This window comes from Sus scrofa, chromosome 7, assembly GCF_000003025.6.
Source record: "Sus scrofa isolate TJ Tabasco breed Duroc chromosome 7, Sscrofa11.1, whole genome shotgun sequence".
NCBI lineage: Eukaryota > Metazoa > Chordata > Mammalia > Artiodactyla > Suidae > Sus > Sus scrofa.
Window position 1 is genome coordinate 115,474,003 of NC_010449.5, and position 25,388 is coordinate 115,499,390.

At 37.8% G+C, this 25,388-nt stretch overlaps 1 protein-coding gene across 8 annotated transcripts in view; it reads left to right on the forward strand.

The window, feature by feature from the left end:
* Window positions 1-25,388, forward strand: part of PPP4R4 (protein phosphatase 4 regulatory subunit 4) — a 110,776-nt gene that overhangs the window by 61,546 nt on the left and 23,842 nt on the right. For all 8 annotated transcript variants that reach the window (XM_021099655.1, XM_021099656.1, XM_021099657.1 and 5 more), the window contains 10 exons: window positions 3,550-3,656; window positions 4,362-4,469; window positions 10,333-10,454; window positions 12,307-12,429; window positions 13,945-14,114; window positions 14,439-14,558; window positions 16,880-16,957; window positions 18,264-18,347; window positions 18,961-19,143; window positions 24,311-24,416. In XM_021099655.1, the coding sequence (XP_020955314.1) occupies window positions 3,550-3,656; window positions 4,362-4,469; window positions 10,333-10,454; window positions 12,307-12,429; window positions 13,945-14,114; window positions 14,439-14,558; window positions 16,880-16,957; window positions 18,264-18,347; window positions 18,961-19,143; window positions 24,311-24,416 (1,201 nt within the window). The remainder of the gene's footprint in view (window positions 1-3,549; window positions 3,657-4,361; window positions 4,470-10,332; window positions 10,455-12,306; window positions 12,430-13,944; window positions 14,115-14,438; window positions 14,559-16,879; window positions 16,958-18,263; window positions 18,348-18,960; window positions 19,144-24,310; window positions 24,417-25,388) is intronic.

Sequence of the window (25,388 nt, forward strand, 5' to 3'; positions counted from 1 at the left end):
ATTTAAGCCTGTTTTCAGTTTTTTACTATCAAAATAAGACAATGAACATCTTTATAGAACTTTTCTCATTTTTTAGGTAATTTCCTAAACTGTAACTTCCAAAAAAGTGAAATTACTGGGTTAGAGGGCATTAATATTCTTAAGGCTCTTGACTACCAATATGAGAAAATGTCTGTTTCTCTGGGCTTTTATTAGCAATAGCATTCCGTGAAATTTGATGGCCCCAAATAGAATTATGTTTTAATTGGCTTTTTTTGATTGTTATGCTGTTGACTATGTTCTCATGTATTATTTTTAATGTACTGTATCAGTATAATATAGAGTATCAGCATAATAAAATTGTATTCTTTTATGTACTGTATATTAAAGTTGCCAGTCCTTTGTTACCTAAGTTGCAAATAATGTTGCCAGCTTGTTGTTTGCTTTTTGATGTTTAACATTCTGCAGTATACCCTTCTGGAAAAGTTTTAGTAAATTCATATGAGAGAAGAGGAAAATTAGGAAATTGATTCTCTGAAGAAATGATTTCTCATTCTTTGAACATTATTTCTATGTGAATTTCCTTTCGAATATGTCACTGTTGAGGAAAATGCTTTATGGATTTCATTGTCTTTGCCCTCATACAGATTATGGTCTCTCTGCCAAAACACATGCTCGAAAATGGGAAGATTTACCCAGTTATAAGGCTGTTTGTATGTTAGATGCTGAACATGTAGAAGATTACATATATTTAAATATTGAATGTAACATTGACATATGTTTATATTTTTTGATTATTGATGTATAGTACAGTGCAGTTTTTACTCTAGAAGGTCATATATTATCTAACAGGAGATTTAAGATTTTAAATATGCTTTTTTTTTTTTTTTTTTTTGGTCTTTTTAGGGCCATGCCTGTGGCATATGGAGGTTCCCAGGCTAGGGGTTGAATCAGAACTACAGCTGTGGGCCTACACCACAGCCACAGCTATGTGGGATCTGAACTGTGTCTGCAACCTACACCACAGCTCACGGCAACACCGGATCCTTAACCCACTGAGCAAGGCCAGGGATTGAACCCGCAACCTCATGGTTACTAGTCAGGTTTGTTTAACCACTGAGCCACGACGGGAACTCCTAAATATGCCTTTTTATTTCAGACATTCGACTTTTTTTGCAATTTTTTTTAGTTAAAGTATAGTTGATGCACAATTTTGTGCCAATTCTGCTGTACAGCAGAGTGTCCCTTTCTTATATTATCTTCCATCACATCTTTTTTTTTTTTTTGTCTTTTTGCCATTTCTTGGGCCACTCCCGCGGCATATGGAGGTTCCCAGGCTAGGGGTTGAATCGGAGCTGTAGCCACTGGCCACAGCCACAGCCACAGCAATGCAGGATCCGAGCCTCGTCTGCAACCTACACCACAGCTCACGGCAACGCTGGATCGTTAACCTACTGAACAAGGGCAGGGATCGAACCCGAAACCTAATGGTTCCTGGTCAGATTCGTTAACCACTGTGCCACGACGGGAACTCCCTATCTTCCATCAGTTCTTTGACTTCTAAATTATATATTTATCACTATGCACTCAGTTATTCTGGCAACTTTGTTGAGAGGAAAAATGTTGACCCTTTGATTAGTGTCATAGAATTTTAGAAGGTGGAGGGATCTCAGTACAAACCTAGTATTCTGATCTCCATCTCAATTAGATGAGAAACCATGGGGAGAGAAATAGCAAGATTACTTAGGCAAATTAAATAGCTGGGAACATGATGGGGGATAATGTGAGAAAAGAATGTATATATGTATGTGTGACTGGGTCTCTTTGCTTTACTGTAGAAAATTGACAGAACATTGTAAACCAGCTATAATGGGAAAAAAATAATTTCATTTAAAAAAATAATAAATTTTAGGTTTAAACAAACAAAAAAATAAATAGTAAGCGTGGACCAGAATCAGGATCTGATCTTCATAGTTCTTTGCACTCTCTCCGGCTATTGTGTTCAAGTGTCCAGCACACACACAATATAGCATCAGAGCTGGGTTGTTGTATTCAAATGACAGAATTATTTAATAGAAATACAGGGGTTCCTGTTGTGGTGCAGCGGAAATGAATTCAACTAGGAACCATGAGGTTTCAGGTTTGATCCCTGGCCTTGCTCAGTGGGTTAGGATGCGGCTTTGCCATGAGCTGTGGTGTAGGTTGCAGACACGGCTTGGATCCCATGTTGCTGTGGCTGTAGCTGAGGCCAGCGGCTTCAGCTCCAATTAGACCCCTAGCCTGGGAACCTCCATATGCCGCAGGTGCAGCCCTAAAAAGACAAAAGACAAAAAAAAAAAAAAAAAAAAAAAGAAATATGTCTGTTAAGTATTTTATAAATCCCTCTATTAAGTAAGTTATAAATAAGTTATAGTAAGTAAGTTATAAATACTTACAACTAATTCAAATTATAATGTTTTTCTTCTTCAGGACAAATATAAAAATTTATATGGAATAAAAACAAATTAAAGGATAGTGGTAGTTCCTGTTGTGGTACAACAGAAATGAATCCAGCTAGTATCCATGAGGATTTGGGTCCAGTTCCTGGCCTTGTTCAGTGTGTCAGGGATCCGGCATTGCCATGAGCTCTGGTGTAGGTTGCAGAATGGCTCAGCTCCCCAGTTGCTGTGGCATAAGCTGGCAGCTGTAGCTCCTATTCCACCCCTAGCCTAGGAACTTCTATATGCTGCGAGTGTGGCCCTAAAAAGCAAAAAACAAACAAACAAAAAAACGAGGTATCTAATTTGCTTTTTTCCTTTGAAAATATGTGTTTCACAATGACCTATGCATACAGATCACTAGAGAATTCACCATAAGCTTTCACTCAGTTCTTTTGTGCCTGACAGTTTTTGTTTGTATAATTAAAAAAAATTTTTTTTTGCCTTTTCTAGGGTCATACCTGCAGTGCATGGAGGTTCCCAGGCTAGGGGTCTAATTGGAGCTACAGCTGCTGGCCTACGCCACAGTCACAGCAACACCAGATCCAAGCCATGTCTGTGACCTACACCACAGCTCACGGCAATGCCGGATCCTTAACCTGCTGAGCGAGGCCAGGGATTGAACCCGAAACCTCATGGTTCCTAGTCAGATTCGTTAACCACTGAGCCATGATGGGAACTCCCTGATTGCATAATTTATCATCATCTTTACCTTGAAAATCCAGAAGTAATCCAGATAATAAGCAGCCATGTACATCAAAGTGTAATTGAGGTTCTTTTAAAAACATTTGGGGGAGCTCCCGTTGTGGCTCAGTGGTTGGTGAATCTTGCTAGGAACCATGTGGTGTAGGTCGAAGACGTGGCTTGGATCCCGCGTTGCTGTGGCTCTGGCGTAGGCCTGCGGCTACAGCTCCGATTAGATGCCTAGCTTGAGAACCTCCATATGCCATGGGAGCAGCTCGAGAAAAAGGCAAAAAGACGAAAAAAAAAAAAAAAATTGGGGATGTTAATATTGTTTGAAGAAAATAGCTTAAATTACTGTCAAGAATATATAACATTTTATGAATTCATTCTCTAAATCTTTTCTATTTAGATTTTGAATCCACTTGTTTCCAAGGCACAACTTTCCCAAACAGTCCAGTCTCGTTTAGTTAGTTGTAAAATTTTAGGAAAATTGACCAACAAATTTGATGCACATGCGTGAGTATTTGTATGTAATTTTTGTCTACATTAAAGTAATTTAAAATGTGTAAAACTATATGATTAATAATTAAATTTATATTATTCCATACTGTATACAGTTTAGCTGTTTTAACTTTATAGCATATAGAATTCTCATAAGTCTACTTATTCAGATGAATTTCTTCTTTGTCACATACCTAGTGTAGTTTTGAGGATAAAATGATATTATCTTACAGACTTCAAAAATTGGCAAACGTGACATAGATTTTTGGATTTTTTCCATTATTGCTTTGAATTTGTTATTTTGAATAATTTATCTTATTTTGAGGTTTTATAGAGAGTATTTATTATTTATATGCCACTCTCTGCCCAGATGATAAATACCAAGTGGAACAAATGGAATTTTGTGTGATTATGACATAAGAGTAGGATATAAAATTGAAAAGTAGTTTGGTTAATCGTTGTTAGAATCGGATATTCCACTTGCCTATAACCTTTTATCTTATATTTTAGCTGCCAATTTGAAATTAACCATTATTTTAAAAAGAGCCAGTCATTATACATAATTTTAAGGTAGCGGATAACATCCATATGTAATAGCATAGAGTAAATACACATCGTAAACTATAAAGTTCTATTTTAAAGTATGTTTGTGATTATTAGGCTAAGATTTGTATGGCAATTTTTTGAAAATGTTGCATGTTTCTTTCCTCCCTCTCTAAGCATTAAAAGAGAAATACTTCCCTTGGTAAAATCACTCTGTCAAGATGTAGAATATGAAGTTCGATCTTGTATGTGTCGGCAGTTAGAAAATATAGCTCAGGGCATTGGGTAAGTACACTTCCACTTCTCTGTGTCACATTTTTATTTCTGGGTTGTTAGACCACATGTGTTCACTTCGGTATTCCTAAAAGGATGCTACTGAAGGGCTGAGCTTCATATGACCTTTAAAAATGCATATAACAAATACCTTCTGATGTGTTTGTATTAAAAGAGATAAGAGTAAAGATGTTTATTATGATGGTAGGCATTCAGTTCAGGTTAATTTCTTCTTTTTTCTTTTTAGGGCCACACTTGGCATTTGGAAGTTTCCAGGCTAGGGGTCTTATTGGAGCTGCAGCTGCTGGCCTATGTCACAGCCAGAGCAACACCAGATTCGAGCTGCATCTGTGACCTCACCACAGCTCATGGCGACACTGGATCCTAACCCAGTTGAGTGAGGCCAGGGATGAACCTGTGTCCTCCTGGATACTAGTCGGACTCGTTACTGCTGAGCCACAGGGGGAACTCCCCAGTTAATATTAATTTCTTTCTCTCTCACCTTGGTTACTTAGGTATCATTCTAAACACTTAGATCCAGGAAGAGAAAAAATGTCTGTACTTGGAATATAATATATCCATACTTAGATGATAGCTGTAGCATGTCTTTTGGCTGAAATCGGCCGTTTCGGATGGGAGCTGCTCCACGGAAGTCTTGGTCTCCTCTGAGGCTCTGCGCCTCCTCCATCTGCTGTGTTGGTCTCCTTGCCTTTTGGGTGTGTGACACTCAGGAGGGAGAGGGGTGAGGCAGGCAGTCCCTTCCCTTCACCTATAAAAATTAATCTCATGTCAAGTTATACATATGATATGAAAGGGAGTTTTATCTAAAAATCATCTTGGAAAGCAGAGGTTTTTTTTTTTTTTTTTTTTTTGATCCTAAATTGGTACAAAAAACATTGGAACCTGTCATTTTTGCTAGAAATTGCACTGATTTCACCTGGTTCCTTGTTTCACAGGCAGGGACACTCAGGTTGTTCGTACAGTTTATACATGATAGCCATTTATACAATTGCTAATTAAAAAATCTGGGCCAGTATTTAAGGCTTTAGAAAGATGTTAGAATGTCATATATGAATTCAGGGTAGAATAGTGTCCTGTGGCCTCTCTTGCTGAGTAGGATTTAAGTGTGTGGAAGTTTAGCAGTTCAACAGAGTAATCAGTTCCTTAACTTTGATCTCAGAACCAGCTTCTTTCTTTCTGTTAGGTCTTCAAAGTCTAGGCTGACTCTAGATCATTGTGGACCAAAATTAATTCAGTCTTGTCCAGGTCTATGCCCCTTAACCAAGATCAGAGCCTATTAGAATATTCTTTGGTTTATTTTGTATTTGGTTTTTTGTCACTGAAATTTTGACACAGTTGATGAGTTTTCTGAAAGTTAATATACAGTTATTGCTTAAGGATTAATTTAAACAGGTAAAACCAGAATCAGCCTAGCTTGTTAAGTTAGAGTGCACTTAAGAGACTATTTTGCTTGGTTGTACATATATTTATTTAATTTTGAGTTCCTACATATATTTAAGGACATAATTGTAGGAATATCATGTGATGCTGACTGAAAACTACTAAGACATGAATCATATTCTTTATTCTCCCTTTGATAAATACATAAAATTAAAGAGAGGGACATAGTTTTTTCCTTTCAGCATTGGAAATTAGAAATATTGTTAAGGTCTGATAGGTACCAAGAGAAATTTTCTTATATATACTCCAGGCTAGATGAAACCCTGAGATAGGTGAAAGGAATTAGAAAGATAATTTCAGAGACTGGCACTGATTTGGTAGAGAGAGTCCCCCACCTCCTGTACCAGGAGTCACATTCCTAAGACGTTTGGAATTGAGCTGTGCAGGAAAGAGGCCCAAGAACGGTACAGAACTGAGCTTGTAATTTTGTGTTTGCTCTGGCTAGGAGTGGAAGGTTTCCTGACCACTTCAGTTTAACCAGAAATGAGCACTATTATTTATTAATAAGATAACTAGGGAGCTGAATTAGAGATTCTTCTCAAGCCAATACATCCGTATGAAATAAAAGCTGCAAAACATTAGGAAGCCACTATGGATGGTGCACCAGCTCAGGATCAAAATGGACAATTCTTAGACTATCAGATTAATAGAGAATAGTACTGTAAAGAGGACATAAGCAATCATTATAGGAAAACAAGTGTATTGAACAGACTTCTTGTACAGGGATGGCTAAGGAGAAAAAAGAAACAAACATGAGATCTACAAAAAGGTCCTTCAGTGTTAGAAAGGAAGAACATATAGCACTCAGAATGGAAAGAAAGAACATACTTCTGAAAAGTTGATCAAACTTCTAATTATGGCGATATACTGAACAAGGTAACCTGGACATCCTCCCGTTATAATATGACAAAATTAACATTCTTGGTAAAAACACTCAGAAAGCTAGGGATGAAGGAAACTTCCTTATCTGATAAAGGGCATGTATGAAAAACCTACAGCTAATACCATACTTAGTGGTAGATGTTTAATGCTGTGCCTCTAAGATAAGAACTGGCAAGGATTGTTTTCATTACTTTTATTCAATACTGTACAGAAAGAAGGATCTAGCCATTGAAATAAAGCAAGAAAACAAAACCCTAGAAAGTCTAAAGATCTGAAAGCAAGAACTAAAATGTTTCTATTTGTAGATGACATTGCTGTTTACATGGAAAATCTTCAGTAATTTACAAAACAACTGTTAGAACTAGTAAATGGATTTGAGGGTGTTTCAGATTACAAGTTAATATAAAAAAATCGGTTGTATTTTTATATACTAGTAGAATATATTTAGAAAATGAAAATTTTAAAATTCCACTTAACAAAAGATACATAATATCTATACTGAAAACTCTACACTCTACACTGAAAAACCACAGAACAGTGTTATGAGAACTTTTCAAAAACAAGTATATACCATATTCATGGATTGGAAGACCTGATGATGTACTATTGTTAAAATGTCAGTTCTCCCCAAGCTGATCAACAGCTCAACACAGTCACAACCAAAATTGTGCTTTTTTGTAGAAAAGCTAATTCTAAAATTTATATGGGAGTGCAAATGACTTGAAAGAGCCAAAGAGATTAAAAAAAAAAAAAGGTAAAGGCATGTTTTCAAGACTTATAATAAAACTGCAGTAATCAAAAGAATGTAATGTTGCTAAAAGGATTGACATACAGAACAGTGGAAAAGAAGAGAGAATCCAGAAATAGACTCACGTGTACTTGGTCAATTGATTTTTCAATAGAGTGTCAAAGCAATTCATTGAGGAAAGTGTTTTCGAAACGTGGTACTGGGATACATAAGAGAAAAAAATTGAACGTTGGCTCTCATCTCTCACCATACACTAAGACTAACTTGAAATCTATGATAAATGTAAATATAAAGCTAAAACTGTACAGCTTCTTGATAGAAATACAGGAGAAAAATATCTGTGGCTTTGGGATTTAGCAAGGATTATTTAAAGTCATGAACTATGGAGGAAAAATGTGATAATTCAACTTTATTAAAACAAAAAGTCAAGCCCAAATGAAAAAAATATTCACAGTACATATATCAAGCTTGTATCTGGAATGTATGAGGAACTATTACAACTCGATGACACAGAACTCTTAAACAATCCAGTTAAGAAATGAACAGTATATTTGAAAATAGATATTCACAAAGGAAGCTATAACACCTGATCAAAAAGAGGAGTTCATGCTGTGGTACAACAGGATCAGTGGCCTCCCTAGAGCGCTGGGACGCAGGTTTGATCCCCAGCCTGGCACAGTAGGTTAAAAATCCAGTGTTGCCACAGCTGTGACGTAGGTGGCAACTAGGATCTGATCCTTGGCCCAAGAACTCTGTATACTGTGGGACGGCCAAAGAAAGAAAGAAAGAAAAAACATGAGAAGGTTCTCAACATTGTTAGCCATAAATGGAACACAAATTAAAGCCATACTAAGATACAACTACCCACTCACTAGAATGTGTAGTGTAAAAAGCCTGTCAGTACCAAATATTTGACGCAGACTTGGAATAGCTGGAACCCTGATGCGGTGCCAGTGGACTGCACTGTAAAATGTAAAATGGTGGAAGCCACTTTGGAAAACTGACTGGCGTTTACTTAAACGTGCATCTTCTATATGACCTAGTCATTCTACCCTGAAGTGTTTACCCAAGAGCAGTGAAAATACATGTTCACACCAAGAGTTGTTTTAGGTACAAGTTTATAGCCTCTGTACTGGTGATCTCCCAAACTGGAACAGTGCAAATGTCCGTCCACAGGTGAACGGAGAACATAATGTGGCATGTCTGTACACTGGAGTACTATTCAGCAATGACAGGGAATGGAGCACGGGTGCACGTGACATTACCTCCTGGATGAATCTTAAAATCAGTATGTTGGGAGTTCCCTTCGTGGCTCAGCAGTTAAGGAACCTGAGTAGGATCTGTGAGGATATGGGTTCGATCCCTGGCCTCACTCACTGAGTTAAGGATCCAGCGTTGCTGTGAGCTGTGGTGTAGGTCACAAATGTGGCTCAGATCCTGCGTTGCTGCAGCTGTGGTATAGGCCAGGAGCTGCAGCTCTGATTCGACCCCTAACTGGGAACCTCCATATGCACAGGCACAGCCCTAAAAAAGGAAAAGAAAAAAAAAATTCAGCCTGTTAAGGGAAATAAGCCAGACACAGAAGGGTATATACCACATGATAAATACAAACTAATAGGGACAGAAGGCAGACCTATGATTGTCTTTGTCAGAGGTAGTTGTAGAATTCACATATAATGGGATTGATGGTTGGTTCTTGTCCTCTGCCCCATTTTTGTCTTTTGTCCGCTTGGAAGCCTGTTGTTGAAGGGGGAACATGTAAGGGAGGGCTGAGCAAGAACACTGGGGACAACTTCATCTTGTGCAAAGAGAGATGGGGATGAGTAGGTTGCAGTATTTCTTCAGACCCAGTCTCCCTAGAAGAGGCCAGTGGAAAGACACAAACAAATGGGAAGTCTCCTTGAATTGTTTTTGCTGTCCTGGCTGACCATAGAACCCGGGATCTTTGTCAGTATTTTAACTGGAGCAGACAGCTACCATCAGATGATCCCAAATCACAGCCAGCACCTGGGCGGGTTTGTACCACACAGCCAGACCCCAGAATTCCTGGATGGCTATCTGGGCAAGCTCGCCCATTTCATTCATCATATTATTCCTGACCCTGCATTATATCCCCTTCTGACATGGCGAAAGGGTTAGATTGTAATTACTGGCATCCAGACTGATAAAACTGAATTCCTACAAAGATCACAGAAACTGGCTGTCCTTAAGCCTAAACTCCATATACTTCTGGTTGGGGCAGAATTCACTTATGAGACAAGAGAAAGATATTCTCCTAAATGCATTTGTTTAGGCGGTATAGAGCTTCCTAAAAAAACTACTCACCTACGGTTCAGTTTGCTGAGAGGAACTGATGAAAAAGGGAAAATATTTGTATCATATGTATAGGTCCACCATGATGCCTTAGTTCCCTGAAACTTTCATTATATGAAAAAAGGGCGAAGGAAATGAACATACATTTCATAAAGAGGAAATATAGTGGCTAATAAATATATATTCAACCTCATTGCTCAACTGCGTTAGTTGTCAGAGAAATAGATTCACTCAGTGAGTATATGTTGAGCCAGTAGCGTAAGTTGTGTGAGTAATTATGCAGTTTTACTGTTGATGTTTCTTATGCTTGTATTCCCGTGCTCTCCCAGCCAGATTGCAAGCTTCTGGGAAACAGGAGCCATATCTTTATGACCTTTCCTATTTTCTGCAGCACTTAGTTCAGTGGCTTGTTCTTAGTAAGTTCTTGCTAAAGATTTATTGATTTATTGTCCTCTGTTGCTTATTGTGCAGGACAGAACTTACAAAAAGTGTGGTGCTCCCTGAATTAATAGAACTTTCTAGGGATGAAGGCAGCAGTGTACGGCTGGCAGCTTTTGAAACTTTGGTTAATCTGCTCGACATATTTGATACAGGTAAATCTTCATGTGGACACAGCTTTGCTTGTGAAAGCACTGTTTTTCCATGTTTTGTATCACTGTCCAGAGTGCGGGTAGCTGCAGGATGGAATTTCTTCTGTTCATTTTCATGATGAATGTTGGGCTTCCCTTCTCTCCCTGTCGTTGTGGTCTTTTCTCTTTTGGTGACTTCTCTGTTGCCACTTTTACCCTCATGGCACCTGGAGTTGCTGCATATTCCATACCCCTCTCTTGCTCGCATCAGCATTTAACTGACTAGTGTGTAGGGCTGAGAATTTGGGTTGGTTTGTGATTAGCTTTTAACTTGTTCAACTAATTGACTAAAGCAATGTCTAAATTCGTTTCCTCTCAGTATTTTAATGCTAGACCTCATGGCCATGGGAGAGAAATCTGGGATGTGGTATTTGGGTGGGATTGGGTAAGGAGGTGTTTTTTAATGTACAAATCAAACGACAAAGACAATTAATTGCTGTCCTGAGTGTGTGACTAGATTCTTGCCTAATGCTGGATGTTGGTTTATCAGTGCAACTTAACCATTTTGATAGGATGACATTTGGAAGGGCAAATGTCAAGTACTCAAATGCAAAACACTATTATGTGATTGTATGATGACACTGACTTGAATTAACAGTGTTCTAACTGAACGAGGAGATCCTCTAAGAGATTATTGCAGTGCGGACAGTTACAACGTAGAGTTGTTACAGAAGAATAATTTAGGCCATTTGATGAACTGGAGGGGTAAAATAGCAATATCTGATAAATGACATCTTTCTAAATCCCTTTATCCCAGGGGTTGGTGAACTGTGGCCTGTGGGTCAAATCCCATGGCCGCTTGTTCTTGTAAATAGAGCTTGTTGGGACACAGCCATGCCCATTTTTTTATGTATTGTCTCTAGCTGTTTTGTGCCAAAGTGACAGCATTGAGTACTTGCCACAGATAAACTACAAAGCCTAGAATATTTGCAAAAATAGTTTGCAGACTTCTGCCTTATACCAGTTATTAAAAATAGTGATCACATTGTCTTATGATATTTTTTATGTTTGACTTCTTTGCTGGTCTGAGTTTCTCAAGTTCAGAGACTACTTATTGTTCGTCTTTCCACCTGTGTTACTCATATAATGCTTGTTTGCTGAGAAAGCCAATAAATGTCAAATGAATGTTATTTAGCAAAAATAGATGATAGTACTGAAAGCTGATGATAATATTAATAGTAATAATAATAATACCAGTAAGCCTGTCACAGGATTGTGCTTTGTATGGTCAGACCCTTAGTAAGGCAGCAGTTCATTTCTGAAAGTTTAAGACAAGTGTGGGAAATTCAGGGAGTATTTGGAATCAAAACTTAAATATTGTTAATGTCAGAAACTTATGACCTAAGCAGGTATACTCAGAGAATCGATTCACTTTTTAAAGAAGAGTCATCTAAGAAATAAACGTGAAGAAGTTCATTATACAGAATGTCATATAACTAACTTAACATCAATCAAAAATGAAGTGATAAAATGCAGCATGTATGCAAAAGAGAATTCCTGTTGACATGAGTAGTGTTAGCCTTCTCACACTTATTCAGACTCAAAACCTCATCCATTCCAGCTTTTTAATTTATCGTCGCTCTTTATAGGCTGTTCCCTGTAGCCCATTGTGTCAGGTCCAGAGCCCTCAGCCTGCACGCTCCTCTCACCTCTTCTTTATGTCATTCCTCCATCATCATTGTTTTCAGATGTATTTTCTGTTACTCTCAGACGAACACAGTAATTTTTCTCTCTGGAATTTTTGTATGTGCATTAATTTCCACACATGTAGTGTTGGCAACTGGATCCAAAGTATATTTTGTTCTTTGTTTTCCAGATGACAGAAGTCAAACTATACTTCCCTTGGTGAAATCATTTTGCGAAAAATCTTTCAAAGCAGATGAATCAATTCTTATTTCCTTATCTTTCCATTTGGGAAAACTGTGCCATGGGCTGTATGGTATGGTATATCCTAAGAATTTCAAGATTATAGATAATTTCTCCCCTTTTTTAATCTTAGCCACTAAACTTCAGCTTTTCAGTTGTAAAACCTACCCTTTAAGTGTGTAAAATCTTAAAAGAGATTCTAGAATTTTAATAGCATGATTTTGAACACAGAAATGACTTTTTCACTAGTAGAACTTATATGAACAAATAATGACAGAGTGAGGTAGGCATAGCCCTTTACATTTCTGAATATTTTGTGTATGTATTAGTTTGTATATGATAACAAAAGTGATGTGTATTAACTATTGGTGCATAATAAGTATGTCCTTATTATTTGTTGAATAATTAGCATATCATGAGTAGTTAAGCTTAGAAAATAAAATAGTACCTGTAACTCTTGGCATTTTGAACATATTACTCAGTTTCTAACTTACTAAAATAATGCAAGCATTAATTATGTAACAACTTAGCATAGTAAAACATTTTTATGTGGATTGTTAGACTTTTTTAGGCTGTTGAAAAGAAGTAGTGCAATACGTGGAGTTCCCATCATGGCTCACTGGTTAATGAATCCGACTAGGAACCATGAGGTTTGCGGGTTCGATCCCTGGCCTCACTTAGTGGGTTAAGGATCCGGTGTTGCTATGACTGTGGTGTAGGCCCATGGCTACAGCTCCGATTAGACCCCTAGCCTGGGAACCTCCATATGCTGTGGGTGTGGCCCTAGAAAAACAAAACAAAACAAAACAACAACAAAAAAAAGTGGTGCAATACCTGATGAGTTCCTAGTTCCCTAAGAGAGTATATGAATATGGAACTAGTCCATTGATCAAAAAATTTTTTTCCATCAAAAATATTTTGAGAAGTTCCCGTCAGTGGTTAACGAATCTGACTAGGAACCATGAGGTTGTAGCTTTGGTCCCTGGCCTTGCTCAGTGGGTTAAGGATCTGACGTTGCTGTGAGGTGTGGTGTAGGTCGCAGACTCGGCTTGGATCCCACGTTGCTGTGGCTCTGGTGGCTACAGATCAGGTTAAACCCCTAGCCTGGGAACCTCCATATGCCACAGGAGCAGCCCGTGAAAAGGCAAAAAAAAAAAGACAAAAAATATTTTGAGTTTACTTTGCCATCTTTCAGATTCAGTTTTTAAGCTCCTTTTCTGTAGACCATAAGTGCATGTCTTTTTTGTAGGCAACTTTAGAATATTTACCATAAGTAAATAGCAGTAATGGCCCTATATTATTACGTAGTAACTTGTTAGTGGTACATACTGTGGTTCATGATACAGAAACTAATACAGGCCTAATTCTTGTGTGGCATTGTTTATACTATTGAAATTAAAATGAAAAATGAGGCTGAAGACCTGTTAAATTTCTTCACAATACTTTCTTCAGTGTTGCTTTTATTTATAATTTCTAACCATTTATTTAAATTTTGTTTCCAATTATGTTTTTATTGCACTTTGCTTTCTCTCTTTTTAATTTTTATTTTCAATTGAAATGTTGAACAAAGGTTTTACATTTATTTTAGGAATTTTCACTCCAGATCAACACTTGAGATTTTTGGAGTTTTATAAGAAACTTTGTACATTGGGTTTGCAACAAGAAAATGGACACAATGAAAACCAGATTTCACCCCAAATCTTAGAGCAGGAGAAGAAATATATTTCAGTACGGAAGAACTGTGCTTATAACTTTCCGGTAATAAAGTATATATTTGTATTGGATAAACATTTTGATTATAACTTAGAAATATGTGAATAGATAGCATTAAAAATATTTGACACTTAGTACTTGGCATTATATCTGGTGTACCTACTCCGTAGGTGCTGAGTAAATGTTGGTATAATTTGTATGAATCTCTAGGTATACATTGGAATTTATGCATGCCCTTGAATCTTCTGGATATGATTTCTAACTAAATTATTCAGAGGACATGGTTTCAGTTTAAGTGAAACGATGATGCTATTAGGTATTGATGCATGTTTTCCTCTCCTTCCTCTCATCTCCCTGCCACTTGCCCAGGCCATGATTGTTTTTGTGGATCCTAAAAACTTCCACATGGAACTCTATTCTACATTCTTCTGCCTTTGCCACGACCCCGAAGTACCAGTCAGATACACTATCGCTATTTGCTTTTATGAAGTAAGTCTGAAAAAGTGATACCACTTTACATTTGTTGTTAGTTGTTGTTATGTCTACCTATGTATAGAAGATGGTTTTTTGATGTTTCGTTCATTTCTGTTTACAGGTTAAAAGATATAGGCTCCATATCTCTTTCATATTCTAGTCCTAAATTTAAAATCATTCCCATCATTCTGTTTAGAATGTTTTCAGAATTCATTTACATGGATTATATTCATTTATCATGTATTAATTCATTCAGTATATCTCTACTAAGCCAGACATGGTGTGGATGTGGCTGTTGTTGCAGATTTGGACGTAAAACAAGTTTTAATATGCTTTATCATGTTTATATTTAACTTTGCACCTAAACTTAGGAACTTGAAACAAATGGAAAATTGAGAGGGAGATTGTTTATTTAAATTTACAGTTTTTACAGCAAACGGATCACGAGCATAGCCTTTCGATTCAGCTGTTACAACTGTCCATAGTGTGAGAGCAAAAGTGAATTTAAATTTTATGATGAATGTAATTAACTTTTTAACTCCCGAGGCTGAAATTCGGGGCCTGTTTCTTGAGTGATTGCAGTTAAGTTACATGTATGCTGTAATTGCAGTCAACATGTATGCTGTAATTGCAGTCAACATGTATGAACTATAACTTGTCAACTTCAAGACTGTCACATAAAAATATCTAAGTGGCTTAATAAAATATTTCCTTCCTTTATAAGGTATGTTAAATATTCTTATTCTCAGTAAGAATATTTCATCCCCTTCCCTGTGCTGTGTTCCTACATCACAGCACTGTTAGGTTAGCAGCATTAGAAATGTTGCTTAAGACACTTTTGGCTGTTGGCTGATAGTCTTTGCTTCTTTTGAATAACATTTTTTCTGGTGCGAGTGAAATGACATTATTCATTGTGCAAAATCTTGGAAATAGTCCCTTTAAATGGTATAATTAATTAAAATAATTCAGGGTTGAACAGTTACGTCACCTTTGTAAATATATGTATAAGAATGTGCTTTTGGAGGAGGAGAGGCCAGAGGACACTGGCTGGCTGAGTGAACTGCGTCTCTCCTTTATGTATTGAGCAGGCATTTAGGCTTGGTTACCATGCATGCTTGTATTTGTCTAGACCAGTGGTCGCCAGAGCTGGTTGCACGAGATAGAGTATGAGAAAGCAATATTTATGCAATATGAGTTTCTATTTGTGGTCATTTTTATCTCGTCCTTTTATTGTTATGTTTTATATTGGACATAATATGTTAGCACCATAGAAATAAACATATTGAAATATGTATACAAAAATATTTCACTAATAGAAATGAGTTTGGAAATCATCAATCTAGCTATTTTCTGCATGGCTAGTTTCTGTATTCTTATGTATTCTTACGTATTATCCTACCATGTAGGTAGGTTAAAATGATACTTTACTCCGTAAATGAATGGTTAGGTTAGGTTTGTCCTTTTAAATAATGAAAATACACTGGTTGATTTAAATGTCCCAGGGTTATTGGTAGATTCTGATACTTACTTTAGTATATTCTGAGTTTATTCTTTTTTTTTTTTTTAGAAAAAAAAATATATTGTGAAAATACTTTCAAGTCAAAACAATCCTGTAGAACAAAGGTTTTTAAAATACCTTATTTACCTTAGGACCCCCTTTTTCAAATAAACCTTACTCAGAAACTCAGTATGTAAAAAAATATATATATGTATTTAAAGTAACTGGTGAATGTACCATTGTATATTCGTTACCATTGCTTATCTGGAGGACACAAAACAAACAAAGACAATAAACAGTTCACAAAAAACAGTTCACAAAGGAGCTGGATTAGGCTGGACCCTCCCCACTCCTCTCTTGCTCCTTGAAGTCCTTGATGGGAGAAGTCTTAGATGTTTTGCTTGCTTGGGAGTTTTCTCTATCCCTGTGTGGCTGCTGGCCTGCCGTAGAACTTGCCCTCTCTGGAGCTCTGCACTGGGATGAATGCTTATGTGGCTGGGCTTCTTTATAAGACTCCGGTGGCTGCTCTAAGACTTTAAAATATGAATTAGAGGCATCCATGGGCTTATTATCGCTTGTGATAGGAAAGTGATGACTGGCTAACCGCCCCCCGACTCCCGCCCTCTGCACTCTTCCCACCCTCTGTGTCCACAGACCCCAACATGTCAGGAAGCAGACTAAAAAGCTGGTTATTCTTCTAGAAATCGAATTTTACATTATGTTGTAACCAAATCTTATCTTAGAAGAAAATTTAATAGAGATTATTTTTTTCATCGTTATTATAACCTTCATATGTCTAGTAGTCTCAACTCTGAGAGACTTTATTGCTGTATTTTAGGTGTCTAAACTTCTGAATTCTGGAGTATATTTAATACATAAAGAACTAATAACATTATTACAAGATGAATCACTGGAGGTAATATCTTCTTACTCTGGCTTTTACTTCTTTTATGTTATGTCTGAATATATCAGTGCCATTTTCCTTTTTTTCTTTCTTTCTTTTTTTTTGGGGGGGAATTGCATGAACTCTAAGAGCTGACTAGCCCCAGAAGCTTGAAATCAATGTACCACTTTATCATAGACTGGAAATAGGGAAGATATTTTTTAAATACTAGGTTTAACATATATTTATATATTTGTTAAGGAAAATTTTAGAAATGCCAAAAAGTAGACACACAAAAGAGTGCCTTTAGTTCTAATCACTGTTTATATTTTTATATTTTTTCATTTTCTATCTTTTCTATATAAAGTTTTTTAAAATTTTACACAATTTTAATCATATATCATATTTTATGTGTTTTTATTTCTTTTAGCATTGTTCGGGAAGTATGTTTCTGGAGGCTTTGAACTGGAAAGTTCCTAGGCCAGGGGTTGAATTGAAGTTGCAGCTGCAGGCCTAACCCACACCCACAGCAACGCCAGATCCGAGCTGCATCTGAGACCTACACCATAGCTTGCAGCAACGCCAGGTCCTTAACCCACTGAGTGAGGCCACGGATAAACCCACGTCCTCACAGATGCTATATCAGGTTCTTGACATGCTGGGTCACAATGGGAACTCCTGAAATACTTAATTTTTTTTTTTTGTCTTTTTGCCATTTCTTGGGCCGCTCCCGTGGCATATGGAGGTTCCCAGGCTAGGGGTCTAATGGGAGCTGTAGCCGCCGGCCTATACCAGAGCCACAGCAACACGGGATCCAAGCCGCATCTGCAACCTACACCACAGCTCACGGCAACGCCGGATCGTTAACCCACTGAGCAAGGGCAGGGTTCCAAGTTGGATTCATTAACCACTGCGCCACGACGGGAACTCCTGAAATACTTAATTTTGATGCTATTTTTAGTATATCATGTTTACCTAAATGCCTACTCACTTGCCAAATCTCAACGCTTCAACATTAGACATCATTGAGGGTGTCATCTGACTTCAACTGCTTTTCAAAAGTTGGGAGGCATTTTTGAGGTTGTTGTTTGACACTCTTTGAATAATATCAAGAGGCAGACACACTAATCTCCTTTCAAAGGTGGTTTGATCAAGGGTAGTATGTTTCTAAGACTTTCCAGCAAGAAGATGATAGAGCAAGAAAACAGAAACCCCCAAAATGCCGTTTGGTAAATAACACTACTTCTCTGTAGAAATTGACATGTAAAGTTAGTTAATTGATCTAAGATTAGGGAAACATAGCCATCACAAGAAGGGTAATCAATATCTCTATTAAAAGGTACTAGATGCTCTCATAGATCATCTTCCAGAAATTCTGGAACTTATGTCCACTGGTGGAGAAAGCAGTGTTCAAGAAAATAAGGTAAATCCTATCTATCAAAAAAGTTTCTGGATGTCATATGGTTACCTTACTTTACAGAGTTGTTGTGAGAAATCAGTGGAAAGAATGGTATGAAAACCATTTAAGATCGTGCTTAGTACATAGTAAAAGGTGGTTGGTAAATGTCTATTGGAGTTTGAACAGCTTGAATTTCCTCTATTTTTCTCACGTTAATGACCACAATCATTACTTATTGTCCCTCGGGTTTATTCTCATTATTTTTCCATTTTTATTAGCATTAATTCTTATTCCAAGAGCAGCAACCCATGAGGACAAAAAGTTAGGAATTGAGAAGGTCCAAGTTTGCTGACAGTGAAATAGCAAAGTTTACTTTAATTAGAGGGATTGTGACTCCCAGTCTCCTTCAAAATTTTGTTTCCAGTAATCACAAATTTTACCTGTAGGTTGTTTTTTTTTTAAAGTATTTGATTTCACTAAACGATTACCTCCCTGTTACAACTGAGATGCCTCCTAAGTTCAGAAATGAGCAAGAGCTTTTCCCTCGCCAGTGTGTTTAAGAGTGAAGAGTCTGGCTGAGTGCTGCAGCTGACTTACTTAATTATCTTGGATTCTCTTGATGTGTTTTCGTCTTCAGTTATCATCCCTGCCTGACTTGATTCCGGCTCTCACAGCAGCTGAGCAGCGAGCTGCAGCCTCTTTGAAGTGGAGAACTCATGAGAAGCTGCTCCAGAAATATGCCTGTCTCCCACACGTCATATCAAGTGATCAGATTTATTATCGTTTCTTGCAGAGAATGTTCACAATCATGATGACAAATGTGAGCCCAATACCTTTTATCTGATTTTTCTCTTGAACTGTTTTGGAATTAAGCAAATTCTCCACTGTCTTGAAGTACAGCAACGAACTCCGTTCATGCCCTTCTGCCTTGGAGGAGTGTTAGCTTTGCTGCTCCTTCTGATCAGCTTCCACCTGGAGGCGGGGAGGGAGAGGTGCACAGGGAGGGTGTCAACACGCTTCAGTGCGGGGGAGAGATGGGCGGGAGGCAGTGATCTCAAGTGCAGGGTGCCTTCTGTTCTGATGTGCACATTTCATGGTCATGGCTCAGCGAGGCCCTTTTGCCTTAGGGGTATCCCTTCAAGCCCCTTAATGTTAGTTTGGTTTAGTATCGTTCCTAAACAGTAGCTGGTAACAGAAAAGTTATACAAAAATGTGAATGCCCAACTATGGATAACCTCAAAATTAAAATCAAAAGCAGGGGGGTGGGGAGAAAAGACTTGTACTCAAATGTCCCCATAGAGTCAGTTGTCTACTTTTTTCATAAAAATTTCCAGAGGATTGTTTAACCTGCACTTCACTGTACACTGAATATGGCATCCTGCTACCATTTTTTGAAATATAAGAGTTCTGCATAATGTGTGTGTTTTAGCGACTATTAATAATGAAATATACGATCCATCTCAAAAACTCAAAATCAGTTTTAGCTTCAAAGATTAAAAGGAGAAAAAATGACATTACAGGTGTGACAACTTTAAAAAAAAGAAAAAGCACCTATCTTATGAATTAACACCTCTTCATGAAGTTTGTTTCATGCATCAAAGCAAAGCCTGGGGCTTGGAAGTTATTTTATAGATGAAATAATCTTAAAATAGTATTGACAAAAATAACTTTCTTAACAGAGGATAACGCGTGACTGTACCACATAAAAATTTTCACGTGAAAGTAGAATTTCTTATTTTACTCAGCAGTTGGTTATTTGAGTGTCTGCTGTGTGTCAGGCACTGTCCTAAGAGCTGGGGATGTAGGAATACACGAGACAGAATCCTACTCTAATGGACCTTGGCTTTAAAGTGGTGGTGGTGTGGGAAGTGATAAATAGGAAAATGGAATTAATAGAGTAAGTGGTGGTGATAAGTGCTATGAAATTTTATCTTAATTGTTTGCCTCAAGCTAATTACTTAGTAGGCATCTTTGTGTTTAGAAAGCTAAGAATGCATAATTATTCCATATTTTTAGCCTTTCTTATTAGGAAAGAGAAATGGTTTACACCACAGTGTGAACAAAATACTTTTAAGGCTGAGAGATTTGCTTTGTTTTCTTTTTTCTTTCTTTTCTTTTTTTGTCTTTTTAGGGCCACACTGGAGGCATATGACTTTCCCAGACTAGGGGTTGAATCGGAACAGTAGCCACTGGCCTATACCAGAGCCACAGCAACACCGGATCCTTAACCTACTGAGCAAGGCCAGGGATGGAACCTGCATCCTCATGGATGCTAGTCAGATTCATTTCCGCTGAGCCAAGAGGGGACCTCCTGCTTCATGTTTTCTTTTACAAGGAGGCTGTCCCACACTTAAAAGGACACACATGATTTGCTATAGCACGTTTTCCATCATCAAAAAACATGTATCCTGTTTCGATATTCTCTGGAAAAAAGATTTATGTTTTCAGTCTCGTATCTGAAGGTCATAATATTCATTCAGTCATTCATTTAACAAAACTTATTGAGCACTTAACTAGATGCCAAGTGCTATTCTGGATGCAGAGAACATAGTAATCAGTGGAAGAGATAAAGGACCAGTTCTCATGGAACTTTGAATTCTTTTTTTTTTGTCTTTTGTCTTTTTGGTGGTTGTTGTTGTTATTGTTGCTATTTTGGCGCTCCACGGCATATGGAGTTCCAGGCTAGGGTCAATCGGAGCTGTAGCACGGCCTACGCAGAGCCACAGCAACGCGGATCCGAGCCACGTCTGCAACCTACACACAGCTCACGCAACGCTGGATCGTTAACCACTGAGCAAGGCAGGACCGAACCCGCAACCTCATGGTTCCTAGTCGGATTCGTTAACCACTGCGCCACTACGGGAACTCCGGAACTTTGAATTCTATTAGGAGACAGACAACAAACACACACATGCATTTATAGTACATCAGGGTTGAAAAGTAAAAGAAAGAACTAAAGAGCAGCATAGAGGGAAGAAAGAGTTGGGGGGTAGGATGGTGTTGTGGATATAGTGGTCAGGAAAAAGCCCTCTCTGGCCAGGTGTGCTCTGTGCAGAGCTTGGACCAAGTAAGGGAGGGAGCACCTGGAGGGCTGAAGGGCAGGTGGTCCGGCAGAGGGAGGAGGGAATGCAGAGGCAGGATGCAGGTGTGCTTGGTGGTGTGAGGACCAGCAAAGAAGCCAGTGCGGAGCTTGTTAGAGATGCGGCTGGAGGGGTGACTGGGCCACAGCACGCAGATGCGTGAAGGCCACGAGGAGAATGCAGATTGTATTCCATGTCACAGGGGACGTCTTTGGAAGGTTTTGAGTAGAAGAATGACGTAAACTAACTTTTTTTCCCCCCACTGCTGTTATGAAAAAAATTTTAAGTTACAGAAAGGCAGAGAAACAACTCTAAGGAACTCTCACACTTCGATTACATCCAGGTGTTAAATCTAGGTGTTAAATTTATCACCTCGATCTAACAGTCGTTAACATTTTGCCATGCTTTTTTACTATTTCATTGTGTTGAAAAGTTTAAATTACAGGTATATTTTATCTCCACCCATTTCAATATTCATCTCTGAAAAAGGTCATTGTCCTGTGTAATCATGATACAATTATTATGCTTGACAAAATGGACAGTTATTCTTTAATGTCATTTAAAGTTCATAATCAGATTTACCAAATAGCCCCCAAATGTGTGTGACATTGGTTTTTTTCCATGCAGCATCTATAGCATCCAGCTGAGGTCTACACGTCACCTTTGTTTGTTCCATCTCTGAATTCTCTCTTAATCCAGAGCACATTTCCTCTTCTCCCTCTCCTTCCTACTTTTCATGCCATTGAGTTGTGGAAGAGACTTAATCAGGTGTCCTGTAGAATGGCTTCAGGAATTAACTTGTTTATCTGCTCTCCATATTTCTTCTAAGCTGGCCATTGATAAGAGCTCGCTGGGTTTCAGGCTCAACATTTTTGGCAAGAATCCTTAATAAGCACTGCTGGGTGTTTTGTGTTAAATCACATCGGGATGGCTGTCCTTCCATAAGGGAGCTAAGGGGGGTTGTGCAGGTGGGGACAACTCTGTCAGTCCCCTGAGAAGTTGTGTTTTCTCCTTGTGATCCGCATTGTAATCCGAAGCTGACGCTTAACACTCTGAATACGCAGCTTCCCACCAGCCTTGTACGCGTCAGTCTTTGAATCCATCGATGACCCCTGCCTGAATCAGTTCTTACATTAGAACTTGCAAAGGACTCATTTTTAAACTTCTGTCATTTCCTCTACTTTTTTTTTTCTTTTTAGGGCTGCACCTATGGCATATGGAGGTTCCCAGGCTAGGGGTCGAATCAGAGCTACAGCCACTGGCCTACACCACAGCCACAGCAACACAGGATCTGAGCTGTGTCTGCAACCTACACCACCGCTCACGGCAACACCGGATCCTTAACCCACTGAGCGAGGCCAGGGATTGAACCCAAAACCTCGTGGTTCCTAGTTGGGTTTGTTAACCGCTGAGCCATGATGGGAACTCCATTTCCTCTACATTTTTGATGGCCTTCTTCTGAGGAAAGATGCTTTTTTTCCCCATGTATGTGGGTAATTGGATTACCCTAAAATATATTTCCTCATGAAAAGAGAGGATAAAGTCTTACTGCTTTCCCTCTAATTATCAATTTTCAGAGCTAGGAGTTGGTGCCTTAGCTGCTTCCATTGGTGCCAAATGAATTTTATTCTTGATTTTGTCTCTGTTTTTTTGGCTTATCTTGTTATATTACATAATGTTTTAATCAATTGCAGTCATTATTCATGTGCTCAAATTGCCATTACTTCTTTAAGCTGGCTTTAACTTATTTTTGATTTTTGGGCCAAGAGATACCTTATACTGAGGTACAGAGTCTGCATATTTTCATATGACTGACTAGTGTTTATGCATTTGACATTCCATTAGTATACACAAAATGAAAGAAAAGAGTAACATCCTCTCATTTAGTTCATTTATCTAAAATTCATTTTCCTTAATTCCAGGGGTGTTTCTGTTTATGTACATTTCTTAAATGTTCTGTTCTAATTTATAGTATTCTTTTAAAAAATTTTTTTTGCATTCAACAAGTTAAAAACACCACACAGAATGGTACCCAATAGAATGGACATGGTGTGTATGAAATATGAGAGGAGGTAGCAGGCAATACTCTCTCAGCAGTGTATAGTTTTTCTACTTGAATTTCAAGGAAGCCTACTGTAATAGTCTGAATCTTTAAGAATTGAATATTATAATATTTATATATACGTCAGGATGGTGGACATGAATTTACACTGGATGCAATGTACCCAACTGAGAGATTTTTCTCTAATACATAGTTTGAATGCAAATCTAGACAAGATGGATGGTTGAATTCATTTAGATTTAAGTTCTGTCCAGGGGTATGTCAGAAATTCAAAGGACGAAGGAGTTAAAACCACTGATAAGAGTAATTGGCATGATGTCCCTTGGATTCTAAGCTTTACCTGTGTCACAGACCAGGGATCTCAGTGAAAGGCATTGAGGTGGAAGAGACAGAACCAAGCCAGAGGGATCTGAAGTATACCTGCTTGTGGGATCTCTGAGTTTGTATTTTAGAAATGGCAGATTTTTGGTGATGTACCTGACACAGCGCACATTCTAGCACATGTTTGTTGAATAAGTGAATGACAAGGTCCAGAGGCGGCCGAGGTGATTTGGGGAGAATATCACTGAAGATGAAGTGGCAAGGAAATGAGAGTCAAAATATAGTCAAATCTGGATGATTTGGAAATAACCATGCCAAGTTATATTAACTCTGTAGTGTAATAGATGGGTTGATTTGCCTGGGTGATAATAACATTAAATCATCAAGATGCTTCCACAGTCATCTGAGAGGCAGACAACACTGCATTGACTTTTAGCCAATAACTTAAAATTGATGGGTGGGGCCAAATTATTCAGAATATATGCTATTAGGCTGGCTTAATTACCTCTCTTATTTTTTTCAAGAATGTCTTACCTGTGCAAAAGGCAGCTTCACGAACTCTATGCATTTTTCTCCGTTATAATCGTAAACAAGAACAGAGACATGAAGTCATTCAAAAATTAATCGAACGTAAGTAATCACTGTCTCTCGTTTAGAAAAATGAACTGGTTGGCCTCAGTTAGGTCGGACTTAGGTACCATTTTGCCGTGAATAATTAGGCTGATGTTGGTAATTATCTAGAGTGTGTTTGTGCCTGGGTTCTGTAGGCTAATTTTTTGCTTTGTTCTAGAAATCTTTGCTAGGATCAGATCTGTGATGAATGAGAGTCATAACTACTGAATGCTTTTTGTGACTTTCTACACTTGAGAAATTAAAATATGTACACTTAACTGCTGAAAGCCTAGTTTCTATCCTGATGAATACAGTTCAGAATTAAAATACAAGTAAATATCTGTGATTCTCATAATTTGTTTATATTCCTATTTTAAATATTACAGATTGTGGGTTTTTTTCCCCCTTGAATAGACTTGATCTTACACACAAACGTGAATCGTGTTAGCCTAGGTGGTTTATAATGTCTTAAAAATTATCAGTTAACAAAAGCAAATTTAATTTGCTGTGGTATAAAACTGAGACAAACCTTTTGTTAAAGTGTTACCTATACAAATAGCGGTGCACATCTGTATATACTTAGTGAATTTATTAATTATTATGGACTTGTTTTCACCATAGTGTCTTAATGCTTTTAGTAAATTTTGCTGTTCAGCACAGACAGGTAATGGGATTTTCTGATTTATAGGAGCCTACCATTTTAATCATGGATCATTGCTTTTCAAAAATTAGAGTACATAAATTTCCATTTAAGAGAAATTATGCTTAGTATATTTTAATCTTTCCTTTTTTTTTTTTACTGTATTTTAATTTTCATTTTTCAGTGGTAGGACCTCACATTTTTAGAATGTTTTATTTTGAGTGGAGATTGTGTTAAAGGATTTTGCTTTTGAACATTTGTGTAGTAAGGGAGAAAAAAAGTATCCTTTATATATTGACATGAATTATTTTCAGGAATACTGTGTTGACGTATGACTTGACGTCAAAGCA